The sequence below is a fragment of the Chiloscyllium plagiosum genome, unplaced genomic scaffold, assembly GCF_037043375.1.
Source record: "Chiloscyllium plagiosum isolate Xiang-an unplaced genomic scaffold, Cpla_swu_hap1 HiC_scaffold_8, whole genome shotgun sequence".
Taxonomy (NCBI): Eukaryota; Metazoa; Chordata; class Chondrichthyes; order Orectolobiformes; family Hemiscylliidae; genus Chiloscyllium; species Chiloscyllium plagiosum.
Genome location: NW_028270146.1, coordinates 86,240,048 through 86,261,226, shown reverse-complemented (window position 1 = coordinate 86,261,226; position 21,179 = coordinate 86,240,048). Strand labels below are relative to the sequence as shown.

Below are 21,179 nucleotides of genomic sequence, written 5' to 3'. Positions count from 1 at the left end.
TCTCAGGGCTACTCCCGTGTTCACTTAGCACTCTCTGACTCACTTAGTGCCTAGCTGCATGCTCACAGAATCCATACCTTGCCTTGCTAGGTCATGCCTCTCAGCACACATATGCCTCAGCCAGAGCAAACGGCTACCAGTACTTCCATCGTGTCACGCTTTTTTTTACAGACAGTGAGTAGGGATCTGCCCAGGTAGAGGGATGTCTTACTATGTGGCACACCATGACACCAATTTGACACCTACAGGATATGCAAACTGAATGTGCTTCAGCTCCAAATGCTGGATAAAGGTGATTTGCACCATTCCATTGGTGCTGGGAAACCGAACATGGGGATCACAATTTCAGAAGTCAACAGCAATTTAGAAGAAAGAGACTGCTGGTCAAAAGCATCCCATCAACTTTGGAACTTCCAAGGGTGCTGTGAGAGGAGGGGAACGTCATTTTATCAAATGTCATTAGTATGGCAATATGCTGAATGAAAATGTGAATGATTGATGTTGACATCACTGAATCACCAACTATCAATATCATGGGCGTTACCATTGACCAAAAACTCTACTGATTCAGCCATATCATCACAGTGGCTACAAGACCAGGTGAGAGGCTAGGAATGTTGCAGTATTCCTTCAGACTCACCTTCAGACTCCCCAAAGCCTGACGACTACCAACAAGGCACAAGTCAGGAATGTGACAGGACACTCTCCCACTTGCATAGATGAATGCGGCTCCCACAACTCTCAGGAAGTTTGACACCATCCAGGACAAAGCAGTCCACAGTGTGATTGGCACCACATCCACAACACTTACTCCCTCCATCAACGATGCTCAGTAGCAGCACTGTGTACTAGCTACAAGATGCACTGCAGAAATTCACCAAAGATCCTTAGTCAGCACCTTCCAAACCCATGACCACTTTCAGTTGGAAGGACCAGGGCAGCAGATATATGTGAACCTGCAAGACTCCCCCCAAGTCACTCACCAAACTAACTTGGAAATATTGCCATTGCTTCACTGTCGCTAGGTCAAAAATTCCCCCTAAATGCATTGAATGTCAACCTACAGCAAATGGACTGCAGCAAATCCAGGAAGGCACGTCACTCCCACCTTCTCAAGGGCAAATAGGGATGGTCAATAAAAGTTGGCCCAGTCAGTGACACTCATATCTCACGAGTCAATAAAAAAGATCGATACAGGGCCTGGGATGGGAATGGAATAGTGGAACTTCCTTTTTGATGTCATGTGTTGGTCACTCAACCGGCATGGCACCGTTACCAAGCTGGTGACCAGGGCTGCAGTAGAGCCAATGGCATGGCCAGGACTCCTGAGAGTGTGGTTCCTCTGCTAGGACCAGGCAAGGTGGGTGGAGGGGCTGGGGATGCAAGTGGAGAGACACATCACCCTGGCAGTGAGGCAATCTGCTGGAGAACCGCGAGAACAGGAGCAGCTTTCTGAGGGAAGGAGGAAAACCTCCTCATTTACCTCAACGAGCCAGACAGAGTGTGATAGACACCAGTAAGTGAGAGCTAAGCCCAGCTAGGAGGTTGCCGTTCCTAACAGCACTGTGCTGCAGTACCCATCTAACACAGCCTGCATTCACAAGGGCAATTAGGGATGGGCAATAAATGCTGGTCAGTAATAATCACATTTCAAAACAAAACAATGCTTAAACCTGGAGGATCAAGCCCAGATCAGCATTTACTTCCTGCAATAAATTCTGATGATGGCTTTTCAAATGTAGACACCAAAATAACAGTTATTGAAATACACACTTCTAAGACCTACTTGAGGAATAATAAGCAGGAAGTGTTCACAGAGGGGGTTCAGTTATAAGGAAGAGCTTAGCAATCTGACTGTTACCAACATTTCTTGGCTATCTTTTATCACCACAACATCATGAAGTTCCACTCCACTGAATTTGTGCAATGGAATGTTAGGCTGTACAAAGAGCACGGTGTTACTTCAGCAGAATGCCACGATGTTGCAGGTCCATACAGAACATCCTCCTACGTTGTACCTAGCCAGGAACTCCACAGCCTTCAATAAAGTTAAACAACCTGATTGCCAAACACCAGTAAACATCCAGAATAATATTTGTAAAAAGACCAAACTTCAAGTGATCACAATTTACCCACAGGAGTAAAGGGCACTAATTGATTCAGACTGGTTATGGTGATGCCATGGAGAAACCAATGAGAAATTGAGAGCTCCCTGATCTCTCAGGTAATTCAAAAATGGCACAAGGCTTCAAATTCTAGCCAACCCCAGGTTGCAAATGTTTAGTGTTATTGCAAATCAGTTTGTACGCGAATCAGAACACAATGCAGGACAATATAAAATAGCCATTTGTAAGTACAGGAATCATTCACACGTTGGGTCTTTAAAGTTACTATTAATCCACTCCTGTACAGGATCCTGTATGCATGAATGTTTGTAAGTCAGACATTCATAAATTGGGAACCACCTGTATTGCTTTTGTCTGCAGAAAATGATCCCTGCAAACGAATGCATGTCACTGAACATTGCCAACTAATCAGCACTCTATAAGTTATTGTGATCATTTGAGATTTGCCATTCATGCATTTGTCCTGATCAGTGTAAGATGATAAGGTTCAACAGCTCTCCAACAATATTCAAATTCTCTACTATCGAGTGGCTGTTAATAACATCTGTACAGGGTAGCCCTATGCAATGCAAGAAACTGATCACCTAAACAACAAACCCTGAATAGACTATGATCCACTTTGAGAACAGAGACACTTATTTCGTACAATTAGCTGAGTAGAAACTGTCTAGAGTAGGCTGAATGAATCTCATTTTAATTCATTCCTTTTTCAGGCTTTGTGGCTCAGTGGATTCATCTAAAGATCTTTTGCGATATTCACTACACCTATAAGAAAAGTAAATTAGATTCTTGATGGCTTGCTTGCATAAAGAGTGATTATTTGACTATCTCACTCAAGCAGATACCTCACAATTGGAGGTATTGTGGATTTACTGGAAAGGTGTAATCTATTCAGTTTCAGTATATATTCGTTTGATTGCCAACATTTGCAGTGACAAACACATGAAGTCTTGGACCGTCAGAGAATGTTTAAAAAGTAGCTCTGATTCTGCATTCTTCATTTGATGGTGGGTTTTAGTGTAAAGCAATCTATATCTATAAAGCGATCTAAACATCATCTTTTCGTTGCTTGGCATTTGCCTGAACGTGTTGAGTCCTATGAGCCTCAGATCCTTTTAGCCTGTGTGACTCAGCACTGATTTAATCACTGATCTCTGGGTCTTCTTTAAAGGTTTTTGACTGTAGATCCATGAAGAAGCTCTTGGTGTCACTCCGAGAACTTTGCCCTTTGCATCATTGCCCAATATCACTGGCACAGGAGATTTTCTTAACCGTGTAAGTGGCAGCGGATCAGACTTTAACATCAATCAATATCGAGGGGCAAGGCAGGCAGAGGGTAGGGAGTCTGATGGCAGGTGGGGGGGGGCTCAACTGTGTTTTTTTTTCTAATTCACTATCAATATTTGAGATGGTTTCATCTGCAATCAATTAAAAGCCAATCAGTCAAATAACATGTGTCTCTTCTACAATCATGAAAAATGACTCAAAGACAGCGATATTTGGCAGTGGTCTTGCCCCAGTAGACTCTGATCACTCTCTATCATGCTGACGAGGAAATGGTGATGTGAAAAGGGCATTACCTTGCAGCTCTTTGTCCTTGAATGGGTCATCTCCCTCCAGGAGCTTAGATCTGGCATTGCTGTCACAGTCCGGGTTTTGGTAACTGGAAGACACAAGAGCAATACTCAAAATACACATTGGAAACCAGTTGGGCTCATGCCAGGTATGGGCTCTGTATACTGTAAAAGGCAGTCAATGCATGGTCACCTGGTTGACTCATGGAGCTAAAAGCTAGGAGTGCTCAATAATCTTCCTCTCCCTTTCAACAAGAAATTGTGTGAATTGTTCCCTCTGTCTGAATTGTGTGACGTTTCAGTTAAAAATTGCTTTCAGATTCGCATCCTGCTTTCCGGTGGGTAGCAATATCATATTTTCTCGATTTGAAGGAGCCGGTGTTGGACTGGAGTGGACAAAGTTAAAAATCACACAACACCAGGTTATAGTCCAACAGGTTTATTTGGAAGCACTAGCTTTCGGACCGCTGCTCGTTCATCAGGTGGTTGTAGAGTATAAGGTCATAAGACACAGAATTTATAGCAAAAGTTTACAGTGTAATGGAACTGAAATGGTATATTGAAAAAGACCTGGATTGCTTGTTAAGTCTCCTATCTTTTAGAATGGCTATGTTGGTTTCAGTTCCTTTTCTCAATGTTGGTTTGTGTTACAAATACCAGACGTGTACCAGGCATGGCTGTTCACTACGTTAGCACACCGTCACTTCTTTGTTTGGGCAGCCTGAACAAATTATACCTGGGGCTTAAAGTAGTCCTGCCTTCGGCACAAATTGCCACTATTTTTACAACTATCAGTCGGGATCTATTCTCAGGGAAAATAAAATCAACAATCTTACAGCAGAAAACAATTTTCTATTGAACTGGGAGTGAAGGCTTGTTGAGCTTGAGTAGTGGGAGTTATGCACATCTGGCCATGCAGTCTCTGGGGGAGGGGCTGCTGAGCTTTCTCTTCCCCCATCGAGGTGGACGCAGGAATGTGGGAGGCTTTCAGCTCAACTCGTGCTTTTAACCTTCCAGCAGAAACTGAGCAGTCAGGAAGGTGTGAACTGAACAGCACCAAATCACATCCACGTTGCTCCAAACACAACTGTGCATGTTACTTACAAACATGTGCTAGCAACAGTGCATTCTAGCATAGAACAGCTGATAAGGCCCTTACCCATTGTATTTAGCTATGAACGCGGTGCTTTATTTCCCACCTAGTTTAGCCCAGCTTGAGTACACAAAGAAAACTGAAACTCCTGCAATGGTAAGTAACTGTGAAATCACTTAGTGCGCCACACTGACCTGGCACCTTGTGAACTTTTACTGGCTTCCCTGGGGGGGGCCTCTCCTCCACTCCCAACCCCCCCTCCCCTCTCCCCAACAAAGGAGTGGACGAACAAAGCATTTTGGCACCTGTAACAACATCTGACCAGAGCAAGCCACAGCCAATAGGTCACATATGGTCTTCCATCCAGGGCAGATTTCAATAGAAAACTACTGTTTAAACAATGGATAAAAAGAAATAAATTGTGCAGCAGGGAGGAACTTGCATATAGAAGGCAGACAATAGCATTTACAATTCACATCATTCCCAGCTTAGTCACACAAGCCATGATACATCGGGTTAATCATGAATTCTGTGTAAGAATGAGCTAACCACGTAAACATTCCCAAATATTGCATTCAGTCATTCTCAGAAAAGTGAGGCTGGGAATATGTACCTTCTCACAGTTTTGTCGGCACATTTGATTTTAAGGGGCTGAGCTTTCTCTTAAAAATGAAATTAAGATTAAAACTAACATTCTTAAATTCACGGACGGTACTTTACATTATCTTGCATCAGTGCACTGAAGTTTTTTTTTCTGTATCTTAAGTAAACATTTCAACTTGACGTCAGCTGCAGCATTAAATTTCTGGAAAAACCCTTGATCTTGAAGGCGCTGAAAGTTTCATGACCACATGATTTTTTTCTATTGTAAAATAAAGTTAAACAGGGCGATGTTATTCACCTGACATGGCCTTCTGGTGAATAGTGTCAATTATATGACAGAGAAACAGTCATCACAGTTCCTTCTCAAGTATTTATCCCTTCCCTTATTAAAAGGTACAATGGATTCTACTATCATTGTTGTTTCTGATCGGGCCTCTCTCTCCCCTTTACTTTTCTTTGGCTACCTTAATTTTATGCCTTTCAGTTACCAGTTCATTTGTAATTGAAGACAAATTTCCCCAATTCCCTATACTCTGAATACAACAATTACTTGCATTTATGTAGCACCCTTAACAAAACTAATCATTTTCATAGTGGCATTAAAAGCAAAATTCTACACCTTGTCATGTAAACCTATACTGAAAATGTGGTGCTGGAAAAGCGCAGCAGGTCAGGCAGCATCCAAGGAGCAGGAGAATCGACGTTTCGGGCATGAGCCCTTCTTCAGGAATTAGCATGCCTGACCTGCTGCGCTTGGATACTGCCTGAACTGCTGCGCTTTTCCAGCAACACATTTTCAGCTCTGATCTCCAGCATCTGCAGTCCTCACTTTCTCCATGTAAACCTATATTCAAGCCTCTGGCTCCAAACATTGCTTTTTTAGTTCTTTTGTGGAATGTGAGTTTTGCTGGATGGGCTAGACTTTGTTGCTCATCACTACCTACTCTCCAGGAGGCTGGCGGTGAGGCAATTACAAAGCAAATGATGGAGCCATTAAATTTAGGGATATTCAGGGAGATCAGTATCTGATGAGCAGAGATGTCTCAGAAAAGTGTGAGGCAGACATAATTACAGTGACAGGAAGGAGTGTAACAGCGGGGAAATTAAATACAAGGATAAGAATTTTAACAGTGTTTCTGGGAAATGCAACAGATCACTGCAATACCTGCAATGCAGGTTAAATTATTTCAATAGCCTGCCCAGCCTCTTCCCCCATCTCCTTTAAACACAAAAGTAGGCACAGGATTTTAAAAATGTTATCTCCTGACCTATCCCCAATTCATTGTAGGTTTGACAGTTTGACGGAAAGAGAGAGGACAGATTAGATAAAGCAGAGGAGTAGAAAAAGGGACAGAAAGGAGAAGTAAGATAAAGCATTAACATTTGAAATGCGGCATCTTTAAAATTTCTAAGTACTGACTCCATGTAGGAGTGAGTGATCAGTTTAAATTATTCCCCTCTCTGGATCAGAAACGTCAATCACTATCACGTTAAAAATTACAATGTTAAAAAGGTAGTTGAACATTTAATTAACTTGCTGTAGCAGGTTGAGTGAATATTTAATATACAATCCAACCAGTTCTTAATATTAACTTGGAAATGAAGTGTCAGATGCCACTTTTTTCCAAAGTGAACAGTGGAGTGGCTTAAATGGATCAGCAAGTTCTGCAAGTAATGCACAGTCTAACTCTGATTTGCTTAAATATTCTGGTTGATTTAACATTACTAACAGGGTGCTTCTTTAAGGGTGCCATTATTTCTCCAGTAGTACCACATGGCCCTATAACTATGTAATGACTGCTCTGTGGTTGCAGTTAGCACAGCTGCCTCACAGCACCAGGGTCCCAGGTTCGATTCCAGCCTCGGGCAACTGCCTGTGTAGAGTTTGCACATTCTCCCCGTGTCTGCGTGGGTGTGCTCCAGTTTCCTCCCACAGTCACAAAGATATGCAGGTTAGGTGAATTGGCCGTGCTAAACTGCCCATAGGTTAAGGTGTGTTAGTCAGAGGGAAATGGTCTGGGTGGGTTACTCTTCGGAGGGGCAGCGTGGACTTGTTGGGCTGAATGGCCTGTTTCCACACTGTAGGGGATCTAATCGGATGCAGTCAGCTCACACTTTATCCCTTTTGTGAATAATCAATAGCTGAATACATGTACATACTGTATATAAAATAAATTTAAAGTTACAGCTACTGTAAAGCTAGTCCTGAACACACTGCAACCCTTTCAAAGATGAGGAAGTATTTTCAATAAACGCAGGATTTTGAAGGGCTGATTAACCATGGCTTCAGTTTTGCAAGCCATTGCCATAAAAACAGACTCAAACTGCAAGGAGGAACTGGATAGCTCAACCTTAATGATACAAGTTTCATTTTGATTGGGTGGGGTGATTGCAAACTGAACGAGGCTCAACATCAAGAAAAACAAGGTATAAATGGGGACAAGACTTCTGCCCACAATAACTACAGCAAAACTACATTTTTTTACAAAAAAATGAAAATAATCATTTGACTCTATATGACGAACAACAATCTACGTGAACTTGGCTTGTCCACTGAGTGGAAAGCAGTGTCCTCACAGAAGTCTTTAAACTGGAACACATTGTAAATGTTGCTGAGTGTGACCTGAATTGAAGGTCTAGATTGGAGCACAGCAGGTCAGGCAGCATCCGAGGAGTAGGAAAATCGACATTTCCTGCTCCTCGGATGCTGCCTGACCTGCTGTGCTTTTCCAGCACCACTCTAATCTAGACTCTGGTTTCCAGCATCTGCAGTCCTTGTTTTTACCTGAATTGAGGGTCAACAGTCTCATCAAAGAAAGAAGACTTTGTACTTATATAGTGCTTTTCACAACCTCAGGACAATATAAAATATTGTCAAAAAGAATGTTAAGGTCATAGAGAAGTACAGCATGGAAACAGACCCTTCGGTCCAACTCGTCCAACCTAATCGAGTTCCATTTGTCAGCACTTGCCATATCTCTCTAAATTCAGTGTATTTAATTTGACTGACTTTTTTTTTGTTTGTCAGCAGTTTACAGGTCATAGAGTCATAGAGATGTACAGCACAGAAACAAACTTTTCGGTCCAACCTGTCCATGCCAACCAGATATAACATACGAGGAACGGCTGATGATCCTGGTATTATATTCATTGGCGTTTAGAAGATTAAGGGGAGATCTAATAGAAACTTACAAGATAATACATGGCTTGGAAAGGGTGGACGCTAGGAAATTGTTTCCGTTAGGTGAGGAGACTAGGACCCGTGGACACAGCCTTAGAATTAGAGGGGGTAAATTCAGAACAGAAATGCGGAGACATTTCTTCAGCCAGAGAGTGGTGGGCCTGTGGAATTCATTGCCGCGGAGTGCAGTGGAGGCCGGGATGCTAAATGTCTTCAAGGCAGAGATTGATAAATTCTTGATGTCACAAGGAATTAAGGGCTACGGGGAGAATGCGGGTAAGTGGAGTTGAAATGTCCATCAGCCATGATTGAATGGCGGAGCGGACTCGATGGGCCGAATGGCCTTACTTCCACCCCTATGTCTTATGGTAATATGGTCTTATATCATAACTTAATCTAGTCCAATCTGCCACCATTTGGCCCATTTCTCTCAAAACCCTTCCTACTCATGTACCCAACCAGATGCCTCTTAAATATTTCTACAGTCAGTTCTGCTATAACATGGTAGTTCCGTTCTCGTGCAACCTCGTGCTATAAGAAAATCATGTAATAGCAGCATCATTTAAACTAATGAGGCAGGAATCGCGTTATAACCAATACACGCTTTAAAACTTTGCACTTTAGAAACACTGACCCAATTCGTCAATTAATGTGAATTCGTATTAATGAAACGTGCATTATAGCAGAAAGACCTGTAACCGTACCAGCCTCCGCCATTTCCTCTGGCAGCTCCTTCCATACACGCACCACCCCTAGGTCCCTTTTAAAGCTTTCCCCTCCCACTTTCAACCTATTCCCTCTAGTGTAGACTCCATTACCCCGGTAAAAAGATCTTGGCTGTTCACCCTATTCATGCCCCTCATGATTTTATAAACCTCTATAAGGTCACCCCTCAGCCTCTGACACTCCAGGGAAAACAGCCTCAGCCTATTCAGCCTCTCCCTGTAGCTCAAATCCTTCACCCTCAGCAACTTCTTTTCCGCACCCTCTCAAGTTTAACAGCATCTTGCCTAGAGCAGGGTTAGGAAGTGAACATCCACCCTGGGGAAAGATATAAAACAGACCGAAGGGGCGACTTTTTCACTCAGAGGGTGGTACGGGTATGGAATGAGCTGCCAGAGGATGTGGTTGAGGCTGGTATAATTGCAACATTTAAGAGGCATTTGGATGGGTATATGAATAGGAAGAGTTTGGAGGGATATGGGCCGGGTGCTGGCAGGTGGGACAAGATTGGGTTGGGATATCTGGTCGGCATGGACGGGTTGGACTGAAGGGTCTGTTTCCATGCTGTACATCTCTATCGCTCTATGATGACCAGAGGGAAGACAAAACTTCTGCATTGCCTCTCCAGGACTACACTCGCTATCATCCACCACCTTCCCCCACCTCACCACAAGCCTATGAAATCCCAAGCTTTCATTTCCCTTTATATACCTAATAGATTCCAATTCATCCTATTTCTCTCTCCATCCATTTCATTCTCAATCCTCAAATGTCACTGGTTAAAGGACACATAGGGTCGGTCCCATGTACTTAAGAATTCTGAGCTAAGGGGGCAGAAAAGTGTCTCCCTGAACACACCCTTGACAGTCCCCTCTCCAACAGTGTCCAACTATAAATGCCTGTGTGGTAGAAAGTCACATATCTTGACTCAACTAGTTATAGCACAACTCTGATGCAGAGCAGACTTGAACATGGCTCTTCAGGACCAGAGGTAGGGACACTACCACTGCACCACAAGACCCTTACAGGGTACTGCATGCTTCTTCCATTGCAGAGTTGAACGAGATGGAAAAGTAAATTACCAATTTTCCAACCAGAAGAATGGACACCTCTTTGATGGGCTAATTACACCTTGCTCTGACTGTACAGAATCATTCCATCACCAAAAACAGGCCAAAGTAGAATTGAATCAACAAAAGAAGCTGTACCCACTGCTTCCCCTAATGGTGGGGAAAGGGAGGGGCATAATCAAAGTTACTGCGTACTTAAGCAAAAGGTGGAATCCAAAATAGTTTGCTTTCAGTTCGGATCCAAGACATTAGGTCAGACAGATACTGTTATGACACAGCAGTGAATCCTTCTGCTAAATAAGCAAAACACCCAGAAAAGCTCACCTTACCTCGTAATCTGTTAAAGTATAAGTGACAGTGTCTCTGTTCAGGCTGTCCTAGGACAGATGTGTTGTCCCAGTCGAAGTGATGTCCTTCTTCATCACTAGTGAGAGTGGGTCATGTCTTTTGGTGACTAGTTGGTGTTCTCTCACTAGTATCCTTATATACAGATGAAGAAGGACACCACTTTGACTGGGACAACACATCGTACTAGGACAGGCCAAACAGAGACATGCACAGGAATTCCTAGAGGCCTGGCATTCAAACCAGAACTGCATCAATAAACACATCGATTTGGACCCCATTTACCAAACTCTGAGAAAAAGAACCAGAAATGATATCATCCACCTTACCAGACCAACATACATAAATAGGAAGTGGGTCATAACACCAGCGCTTCAACAGAGGCTTACTGATGATGTACCTAGCATGGTGATGAAATGTCTGAAAACAAACTTTCCAGCTCAGCGAGCAAACACACAACCCAATCTTCATACCCCTCTTTGTGGATATCTAACAATTCCTTGAAATAAGCTTTTTTTGCAACCACTTTGACAACTTGCATCAAATCACTTTATTTTGGAAATCTTTCTTTCTAACATTTTCTTCATAGCAGTAAGGTCAATCCTTGAACATTTCTCAGCAGCACAGTGGGAATGGTGATTCAAAGGATCTTCCATCTGCAAACCTTTCTTGGAATGTTCCATAATATGAGATTTCCTTTAAAGTACTCGACAAATAGGCCAGTCTATTGATTCTACAAGTATTATTTCAACAAATATGGTACTTTTAACTGTCAGTGTTCTGAAGAAGGGGCACTGGTCCTGAAATGTTAACTCTGTTTCTCTCTCTACAGATGCTGCCAGTTTCTGCAGCAGTTTCAGATCTCCAGCATCTGCAGCTCGTTGCCTCACCTTTAATTATTCTTTTTGCCTTCTTAGCCTACCAGGCAAGGGGTAACATCCAATATTCTTTCCCAGCAAGCTCATGTAATGGCCATCCTGAAGACTGGTGTAGAAACATACAAAATAGCAGGAGTAGGCCATTAGGCCCATCAAGCCTACTATGCCATTCATGACTGATCCTCCACCTCAACATGGGAGACAGTCAGCATTGCAGATGCTGGAGATCTTGAGTCCAAGTGTGTGGTGCTGGAAAAGCACAGCCAGTCAGGTAGCATCCGAGGATGCTGGATCCGAGGATCCAGGACCACACCCTTCGACTCAACACACCCACATCCCGTGGCACCATTAGCTTCTAGACATCTGTTTCATTCTTAAGTATATTCAGTGCCTAGGCCTCCACATCAGTCTGTGGTAGAGAATATCACAGGGTCACCACCCTCTGACTCAAGATATTTCTCTCCGTGTTAGTTTAAAATCCTCTACCCCTACCCTGAGGCCGTGACCCCTTGTTCTGGGCTCTACAGCCTGGAGCAACATCATCCCTGCATCCAATGTGTGCAGCACCGAGATAAGTTTATCCATTTCAATGAGGTCTCTTTCCACTCCTCTAAACTCCTGTTAACACGGACCTAACTTTCACTTTGAAGCCACGAGTCTGGTTCAGCCTTAAGTACCTTTTCTGCACATACCCAGAGAAAGGGAGGACTGCAGATCAGATTCGACAGTGTGGTGCTGGAAAAGCACAGCAAGTCAGGCAGCATCCGAGGAGCAGGAAAATTGATTGTCAGATTGGTTGCCCCCTACCTGGTACCTCAGTGTATATGCCAAAGTCTTCCCAGTTCTCCAACTCCTTTGCTTGTTAGTCTTTATCAACTTATCTTCTGATTTGTTTCCAGTGACTAAAACATCTTGATTATTAGGGCTTCTACATCTCATGATATTCCCACTTTGTTCCATAGTCCTTGTTCTTATCAAGCTACTACAAGATCAGAATTCTTTTTATAAGTTCACAATCTATCCATTGGCCATGCTGTCTTCCAGATCCACTTTCAGAATTTGTATTGCATTGTCTGGTCTTCTGCATCCATAGGAGACAGTGAGGTCTGCAGATGCTGGAGATTAGAGTTGAAAGTGTGTTGCTGGAAAAGCACAGCAGGTCAGGCAGCATCCGAGGAGCAGGAAAATCGATGAATCAGAAAATCTGATTCCTGATGAAGGGCTCCGGTCCGAAATGTCGATTTTCCTGCTCCTCGGATGCTGCCTGACTTCTGTATCCTTACTTCATTTTGGCAATCCAAGGATTCTACCTACTGTTTAGTCAGCGTTTCTATTAAGCAGCCTAATGGAATGCTATCCTTTGTTATGAGGAATATCAAACATAACAGTAATGATGGATTACAGAGGAAATTAGTGAGATCACATTCAAATACCATGAATAATTTTGGTCCCCTTACTTAAAGGAAGGATATAAATTCATTGGAGACTGTTCAGAAGAGATTTACTAGATTAAAACCTGAAAGGAACAGGTAGGCTTATGAAGCGAGGTTGGACAGATTGGGTTTGCTTTCAATGGAGCCTGAAACAATTGTGTGGATGTTCATAAGATCCCAAATAGATAACTTGGAAGTGCAGAAGATGTTTTCTCTTGTGGGGGTGTTCAGAACTAGAGGACCCTGTTTAAACTTGAGGGCCACCATTTTAGGACACAGACGAGCTTTTTCATCAAATATCTCTCAGAGGCTTATGAGACCTTTGAACACTGTGCTTCAGGAGGTGGTGGAGGCAGGGGTCATTGAATATTGTGAAGGTGGAGATTGATATATTCTTGCTAGGTGAGGGAATCAATGGTTATCAGGGAGAGGCAGGAATGTGGCACTTGAAACACAAACAGATTACCCATGATCATATTCGATGTCCATGCAGGCTCGAGGACAGATCAGCTTGCTCCCTATTTTGTACTTTCCAGTGGCTCACCATATAACTGTGACTTGCATCCATTCACAGGTCCCTTCTGGCTTCTAGGTTACTTGGTGCAAATTTTCAGTGCATTGCCATCCCAAATCTAAAACAGAAAGAACTTGCAAATTCCTGAACCTTACCAGCCCTTATTATTTAAAGAATCTAAGTAACATATTAACCAATCCACTCCATGCATTGTGGATATGTATCCACTTTCCACAGTGGTGCAACTGGATGAGGCTGTGACTAAAATGCTCATTACTGGGCTGAAGTTTCTTCTAACTAGTACAATGCCTTCTGCCTGATCTTTATCACTATCTTCCAGACCTTCCATGTCTTGTATAGTTTTGAAAATCTTACTATTCCATTTAGGACAATTATTGCATGATAATGTTTTGAGTCACATCTAAAATAACTGTTGAATGCAACTCAGGCTTTCCTTGTGTTGATTCTCATGCTCTTGTTCCCTAATTTCTCTGTGTGATACTTGCCAAGGGTATCACGTGAGCCACGCACATGTGACTAAAACTGTCCCCCTTGTTCTCCTGGCCACCCCCTTCCCTTAAGGTCTGTGAATGAAGGCAGTGGGATGACTGTGGCCCACTCCCTCAAGTGACCTGCCAACACTGTTCCTCGCAACCCAGCTCCCAACTGGTTGACACATCTCCCTGATCTTGACTGTCCTCCCCCCTCCAGACTCTTCCCAACACAGATGAAGGACAGTCCATGACCCCCTCCCAGGAACACTGGAACACGCCATGTGCAACGCCATCCCCAACCAGACACAGGACAGGGCACAGGATGCTTGCCAAGTGCATACTGGTAGGCACCAGGTGAATGCCTTCTGAGAGAGCAATGCTGTAGGGCTGGGTCCACTTGTGTAATGGCTTCCTTTCCCTGTGTAGTACCTGTACCCAATGCAGCCATTCACTGCTGGCTGCTGGTGCGCCCTCCCAGACCAGTCTACACCTGCATGCCTCCCTGAAAGCAGAGTGCCAATGCCTGTGGTGGAAGGGTACCTGCAGCTGGTGCTGGGGAGCTTTATATGGCTAGGTTGGGCTGATAATAAGCTGTTTAACAATTGCCCGTAGTGTTAGGTGCATTAGTCAGGGGTAAATGTAGGGGAATGGGTCTGGTGGGTTGCTCTTCGGAGGGTCGGTGTGGACTTGTTGGGCCGAAGGGCCTGTTTCCACACTGTAGGGAATCTAATCTAATCTAATCATGTAAAAACTTGCCATTGGTTAGTAAGAATCCTACCACACCACTTGAGAAAAGTGGACAAGATACAGAGAAGTGGCCTTACTGTTGAGACAAGCCTTGCTGAACATCTCACGCAATCCTACTGCTCACCTCTCCAAAGCCCATATCATTAAAATCCTGATAAGATCTTAGCCTTAGATCCAAATCTTCACATTTAGCCAAGAATCCTCTCCTAACAATGTCAATTCAAATCCAAGCCAATTGGTTTCTGATTATCTGACTATGCCAATTGCCAATGCAAGACATGGCAGGATTGGGTAAGGCATGCTTGCCAAGTGCATTCTGGAACTTTCTTTTTTTTCATTTTTTTTTCTTTTTCTGTCTTTTGCAGGTGTCGGACACAGTGAAAACTAACAAGTGTGTAAATCTGTATTTATATCCCACCACCAGGAAGAAAGAAAACACCCGAGGGGCCAGTGACAAGCAGTGCCCTTCTCAAAGGGCAATGCTGTATGATCATGGAAACAGTTTATTAACTATTCAGTCTTACAGCTCCTTCCACGCACCCGTTTCCCTTTTAAATCTACCCAGTCAATTAGTGAATCAACTAACCCCAAATACCTGCTTAGCTAATTGCTCATTCTCCTCTGCTGTCCTTCCACGCACCCGTTTCCCTTTTAAATCTACCCAGTCAATTAGTGAATCAACTAACCCCAAATACCTGCTTAGCTAATTGCTCATTCTCCTCTGCTGACAGACCACAAACCGAGATTTTGTGGTGCAGTTAACTGCTCTCAGAGATGTGGAATAATATCCCTCAACAGCTGGGTTAGAAAATACCTACATGCCACAAATGTAGAGTTTGAATTAATGCAATAGTGTGAAATAAGTGGTTTTAGCCATTTTACATGAGTGTGCTTAAATCAAAACTATCCCAAGGTGTACTTTGCGTTATTCATGCTTTTGTTCTGCAGAATTAACTGCCTCAAGTCTGCTGGTCATTTCATTTTGGGAGAAGAACATTAATTCCCCTCCTGCTTACTGCTCTCCTGAAGCACTGATGCTTTCTGGTTTAAAGGTCCTTATGTCCCAGCAGCCTGACATTTCCATAGCTCTTGACAACGACTATGGGACAGTCTTGGAAATCAAGTTCAAACCCACCCTTGATGCACTGCCACACAAGCACAACTGATTACTGGATAACCACAGGCAGTGACAATCCTTGCTGATCTCCCCAGTATCCCTAGACTGACAGCACAGAGGCTAACTGTAGTGATTCCTGTCGCAATCTCAGCACTGACCATCCTGATCTATGTGAAAGGGAAGGCATAATTTCTTACCCTTAGTGGCACTCAAGTAACGTAACTTGAGTCGTCCCAGATCAGTTAATACACAGATTACATCCAGATTAAAACACTGTCTGCTTTGTCCCAACCATCCAACTTAGCCTTGGAACAGCTGTGTCTCTTTTACCCATGTAAATATTTTCTTTTTTATTACACCAGCTCTCCTCTTTGAAAGAGCATACTAATTTAGCGGCGATTTGAGTTGAATTGCGCTGTGGAATTACACTAACTAGGGAAACACTTGAGTCTGTCCCAAATTCATTTCACATCGAGCCCCCATTGTCTGCAGAGAGAGAGGAGATTTTCATTTTGAGGTCAATTCAAACCTCGATCTCAGAGGTGACAGGATAATGTTCTAACCCTGAGTGTCACCCAGTCTCTCTCTATTTATGCTGCTTGATAAAAGACTTTTGTGATGCAACATCTTTCTCACTGGCTGTCCAGCCATTGGAGCTACTGTTGGAATAGTGCTTCAAGTTTATCATGCTGAGATATGACAGTGCTGAAGAATGAAGCAACTCTACTTTGTGCACAGGCTCAATACTGAGCTTTGTTAAAGTGGGTGAGGTTTAAAATGGTAGACTCAAAAGTTTGAGCTCCCCTGCCTAGTTATGACAAAGCAGCCCAATCTATTCCAGTACTGTCAGCTTTTTTAGCTTTTAACATAACCACAAACCACTGCGACTGACAGATAAAACAATATTTTCATAATGGATCCAAAGTCATGTCAGAGCAGACTGTCTCGAAGTGCCACTGTTGGTAATGTACATCAAATTTTGGCTCAAATTAAAAGAGCATTTCTCTCAGAAAGAAAAGTACTAGTGCTAATATTGCACATTATGCATGTATATGCACGCACACATTCATATGCACACTTGTACTCACATAGACAACACACACACACACATCCAGTAAAAGACTAAGAAATATTGGAAATTCTGAAATTGATCCTACTGGTAAAATAAAACCTTAGATGCCACTGTTGCCGAAACCAGTTTTATTTTGATCAGCTAGTCTGCGAAAATGCCTCTTTGTAAAGACATAGCTAATCTTCTGCAAGGTCATTCTTTAAGGCTCCTGCACTTGGCCAGTCACTCCCACGATAAGATTCTCAGAGAAGACAGTGCTGTAAACAAAGTCTCTCTGCTCGAGTGTTAATGAGCATTTATGTTCTCAATAATAATGGAGAGGTGAATCTGTAAATTATCTTGGGCATTCTAACCTGCACAAGCACTGTCAAAGGTGCCCCACTCTTAATGAACTTAAAACAAGTTGAGCACCACCTCCATGTTCTGGGACATCTCAACTGCCATTCCATAGCTTAGAACGGCCATGTCAATACTGAAACCTTAATAAATCACTGAGCTATCACTGATTTTGTATGACAAGCATTCTTCTGGGAGACAATCTAGAATTCCTCAGTCTTGGCTAATATCCCATCTGACAGTCTTTCCCAGTTTATTCAAACCCTCAGCAGTGACAGGCTTTCCCCAAATGTCCAATGAAATGTCCCCTTTCCCTTTATCAAATTCCTCTCCCTGACCCCTGGATGGCATTGGCCTGTGTTTTATGAGTTTCCCCATGCATCAACTATATTTCTGCATGATAACCCAGCAATTATCCTCAATGCGTGGATCATATTACCAAGTTTCACCAGGTTATTTGACTGCAGTGTGCCTGGCAACTAAGCAAATCTCATCCTTGCCCACCGTCCACATACACATTCATTCACATGGACGCATCATACATACTCAGACACTCTGTCAGAATGGGAACTTTGCTTTTTTCTCGCTTTTGCCTTTGTCTAGCCTAGAAGCAGTCACAATTACCACAGACAAGATTAGCATCAATCTGAACATTGGGCTATCTAAACCTGTATGATCTAGCCATTCACTGCCTCTGCTAATTACTCATCAAGGTAGCTGTAAGGAATATTCCTACGATATAGTGGGCGATGCCTAACAATCAGTAAATGTAATGACAGAATCTGTTCGTTGGCTGGCCGTTACGTCATTAAGCGCAGCAATGACGTACAAACCAACAGAGACATTAACAATCATCAAATTAATCACTATCTTTCCAACATAACGGGCCATTCGCGGAAGAGATTGCTTCAACTTTCAATCAGTGAAAACAAATGCAACTGTGCAAGCAGCCAGTAAAGGTTAAGGCAACTCATAACACTGGCACATCCTCTCCTGTGAGATCTCAGGCATCGTCACTGGGTCCACTTTTGCTCGGCATTTATATAATTGATTCGGATGAGAATATAAGAGGCGTGTTAGGTAAATTAGCAGATGACACCAAAATTGGCAGTATAGTGGGCACTGAAGAAGCTTATCTAAGATTACAAAGACATCTTGATCAACTGGATCAATGCGCTGAGGAGTGGTAGTTGGAGTTTAATTTGGGTAAATCAAGGTACTGTATTGCATTTTGGTAATACTAACAAGGACGGGACTAATACAATTAATGGCAGGGCCCAGGGTAATGTTGGAGAACAAACAGACCTAGAGATTCAGGTACAAATTCCTTTGAAATTTGTGTTACAAAGTGCCTTCATTGCTCAGACCTCTGAGTATAGGAGTTGGGATGACATGTTGAGGTTGTACAGGTCTTTGTTGAGTCCTCTTCTGGAGTACTGTGTTCAGTTCTGTCGCTCTGTTATAGGAAGGATATTGTTAAGCTGGAGAGGGTTCAGAAAAGATATACCAGGATGATGCCAAGGTTTGAGGTATAAAAATACACTGGAAAGACTGGGACTTAATCCACTGAAGCTTAAGAAGTTGAGAGGTGACCTTATTGAGGTTTATAGAACATCAGTGGCATATATTAGGTGAATGACAAGGGTATTTTCCTTAGGGTGGGAGAGTTCTAACCTACAGGGCATATTTTTTAAGGTGAGAGGAGAAAGGTTTAAAAAAGGTATTGGGGCAACTCTTTTTTACACAGAGATTGGTTCGTATGTGGAATGAACTGCCAGAGAAAGTGGTGGATGCAGGTACAGTTACAATGTTTAAATGACATTTGGATAAGTTCATGAATAGGAAAGGTTTGGAGGGATATGGGCCAAGCGCAGCAGGTGGGGCTAGCTTAGTTTGGGAACATAGTCGGCATGGACTGGTTGGACTGAAGGGTCTGGTTCCATGCTGTGTGACTATGACAGTATCTCACATAACAACCCACAGCCTGTTTCCAGGAACTCGCACTCCTGTCCACGTATCTCGTGCCAGTCACCAAACTCCTGTCCAGGTAACTCATGTATGTTTTTCCTGGTTATTGAGAGCTGGGGAAATCACAGTGATGGAAATCTGTGTGTCTGAACAACCAAATGGGAAGGAAGTGCCAGATCAAAAGCAAATTCACCCGTCCCTTCCAGTACAACACAACTCATTAAAGCATTCTAATGCCTCATGTTGGTGTGGTGCAAGTTGGATACAGGTGTTAGTTTTAACATGAAGAAACCACATCCAACCTTCAACTGCCTTCAACAGAAAAAGGCAGGGCAGATAAAGATAAACTACTCCCACTGGTTGTAGAGTCTCGAACTAGGGGGCACAGTGTGCGAATGTAGAGCCAGACTGTTCAGAAGATATGTTAGGAGGCACAAACTCAGGAAAATGTCGATTTCCCTGCTCCTCGGATGCTGCCTGACCTGCTGTGCTTTTCCAGCACCACACTCTTGACTCTAATCTCCAGCATCTGCAGTACTCACTTTTGCCTGTATCTCCTGAACAGTCTGGAACTCTTGTCCACAAACAGCAGTTGGATGCTGGGTCAGTTGTCAGTTTTAAATCCGAGATAGAACCATTTTTTGGTGAGGGGAGTGATTCAGAGATATGGGCCAAAGGCAGGTTTATTGAGTTAGACCACAGACCATCAATGAATGGCAGAACAGGGTCAAGGGGTTGAATGGTGTACTCCTGTTCCTATGTCCCTGCGCCATTCAGTGTTTTAGTCGTAATTTATGTTTCATGCATGAAGAGAGGGTGTCAAAGACTTTAAAGAACATCAGCAATCCTGGCTCCTGTGGGAGAGAATTGATAAGCATAACAACCTCTCGAGGGTCCGATGAGAAACCTGGAGCCGCTCCAGATGGGACCAGATCCAGCTCCAACATTTTAATTTTTTTTAAACAAACCATCTCCGCCCTTTCTGAGGTAGGCCGGAGCCTCGGGCTGCACTCACCGGGCGGACGTTCCAGGAATGGGGCGGCCAATGTCCACCAGGACGCACCAGCAGTACCCAGTCGACTGATGGCATTGCACGGGTTTGTAGAGGCCCCCCCCAGCGCACTCGGGAATGAAGATGCCATCTCGGGGATACTGCCGGCTTTCCTCCAGAGCGGTCTGCCTCTCTTGGTCGCAGGAAGGCTTTTCTATTTGGAAGAAGCAGGGAGAGAGAAAGCGAGAGAGAGAAAACGCTCAATAAACGTGCTTTGATTTCTCTGACCCAAACCGCAACCCCACCCCACCCCCAACCAAGCTCAACAGAGGTTTACTTTCCAGCTACCAGTCTTAATCTTATTTCAGTGCTTTCGGCCAAATAGCTTTCATATCAGAGTAATTTACTCTCTCCCCCTCCCAGAGGTTATCACATGTTGCTGGCTCATACGCAGTGCGTTGGGTCCAAGAGGAATGGGTCCGTTGTTTTTCGTGTTGTTAACTGACACAGTTCCGGAGGCTTTGGCTGTCATGTGCCTACCAGGCCCAAGAGCAGAAACGAATGGCAGAAATATGAACTCCCTCCCTCCACGTGTACAGGATGAATTGCTCAAACTAATGGCACTTTTTTTAAATATAAACTGGGGAACTTATTTCTTTTGCCCGCAAGTTCGAAAATCATAGAATCCCTACAGTGTGTTAATAGGCCCTTCGGCCCAACAAGTCCACACTGATCCTCTGAAGACCAGTCCACCTACACCCATTCCCCTACCCTATTACTTTATATCCCATCCCTGTATTTCATACGGCTAATCCACCTAGTCTGTACATCACTGGACATTATGGGCAATTTAGCATGGGCCAATCCACCTAACCTGCACATCTTTGGATTGTGGGAGGAAACTGGAGTGAACC

The 21,179-nt window shown here is 43.5% G+C and overlaps 1 protein-coding gene across 4 annotated transcripts in view; it reads right to left on the bottom strand.

Annotated features, from left to right (window-relative positions):
- The window catches only part of smoc1 (SPARC related modular calcium binding 1), a 246,871-nt gene that overhangs the window by 109,932 nt on the left and 115,760 nt on the right, over positions 1-21,179 (bottom strand). For all 4 annotated transcript variants that reach the window (XM_087990075.1, XM_087990076.1, XM_087990077.1 and 1 more), the window contains 2 exons: positions 20,290-20,479; positions 3,707-3,789 (listed from right to left, as the gene is read on the bottom strand). In XM_087990075.1, coding sequence (XP_087846201.1) covers positions 3,707-3,789; positions 20,290-20,479 — 273 coding nt within the window. The remainder of the gene's footprint in view (positions 1-3,706; positions 3,790-20,289; positions 20,480-21,179) is intronic.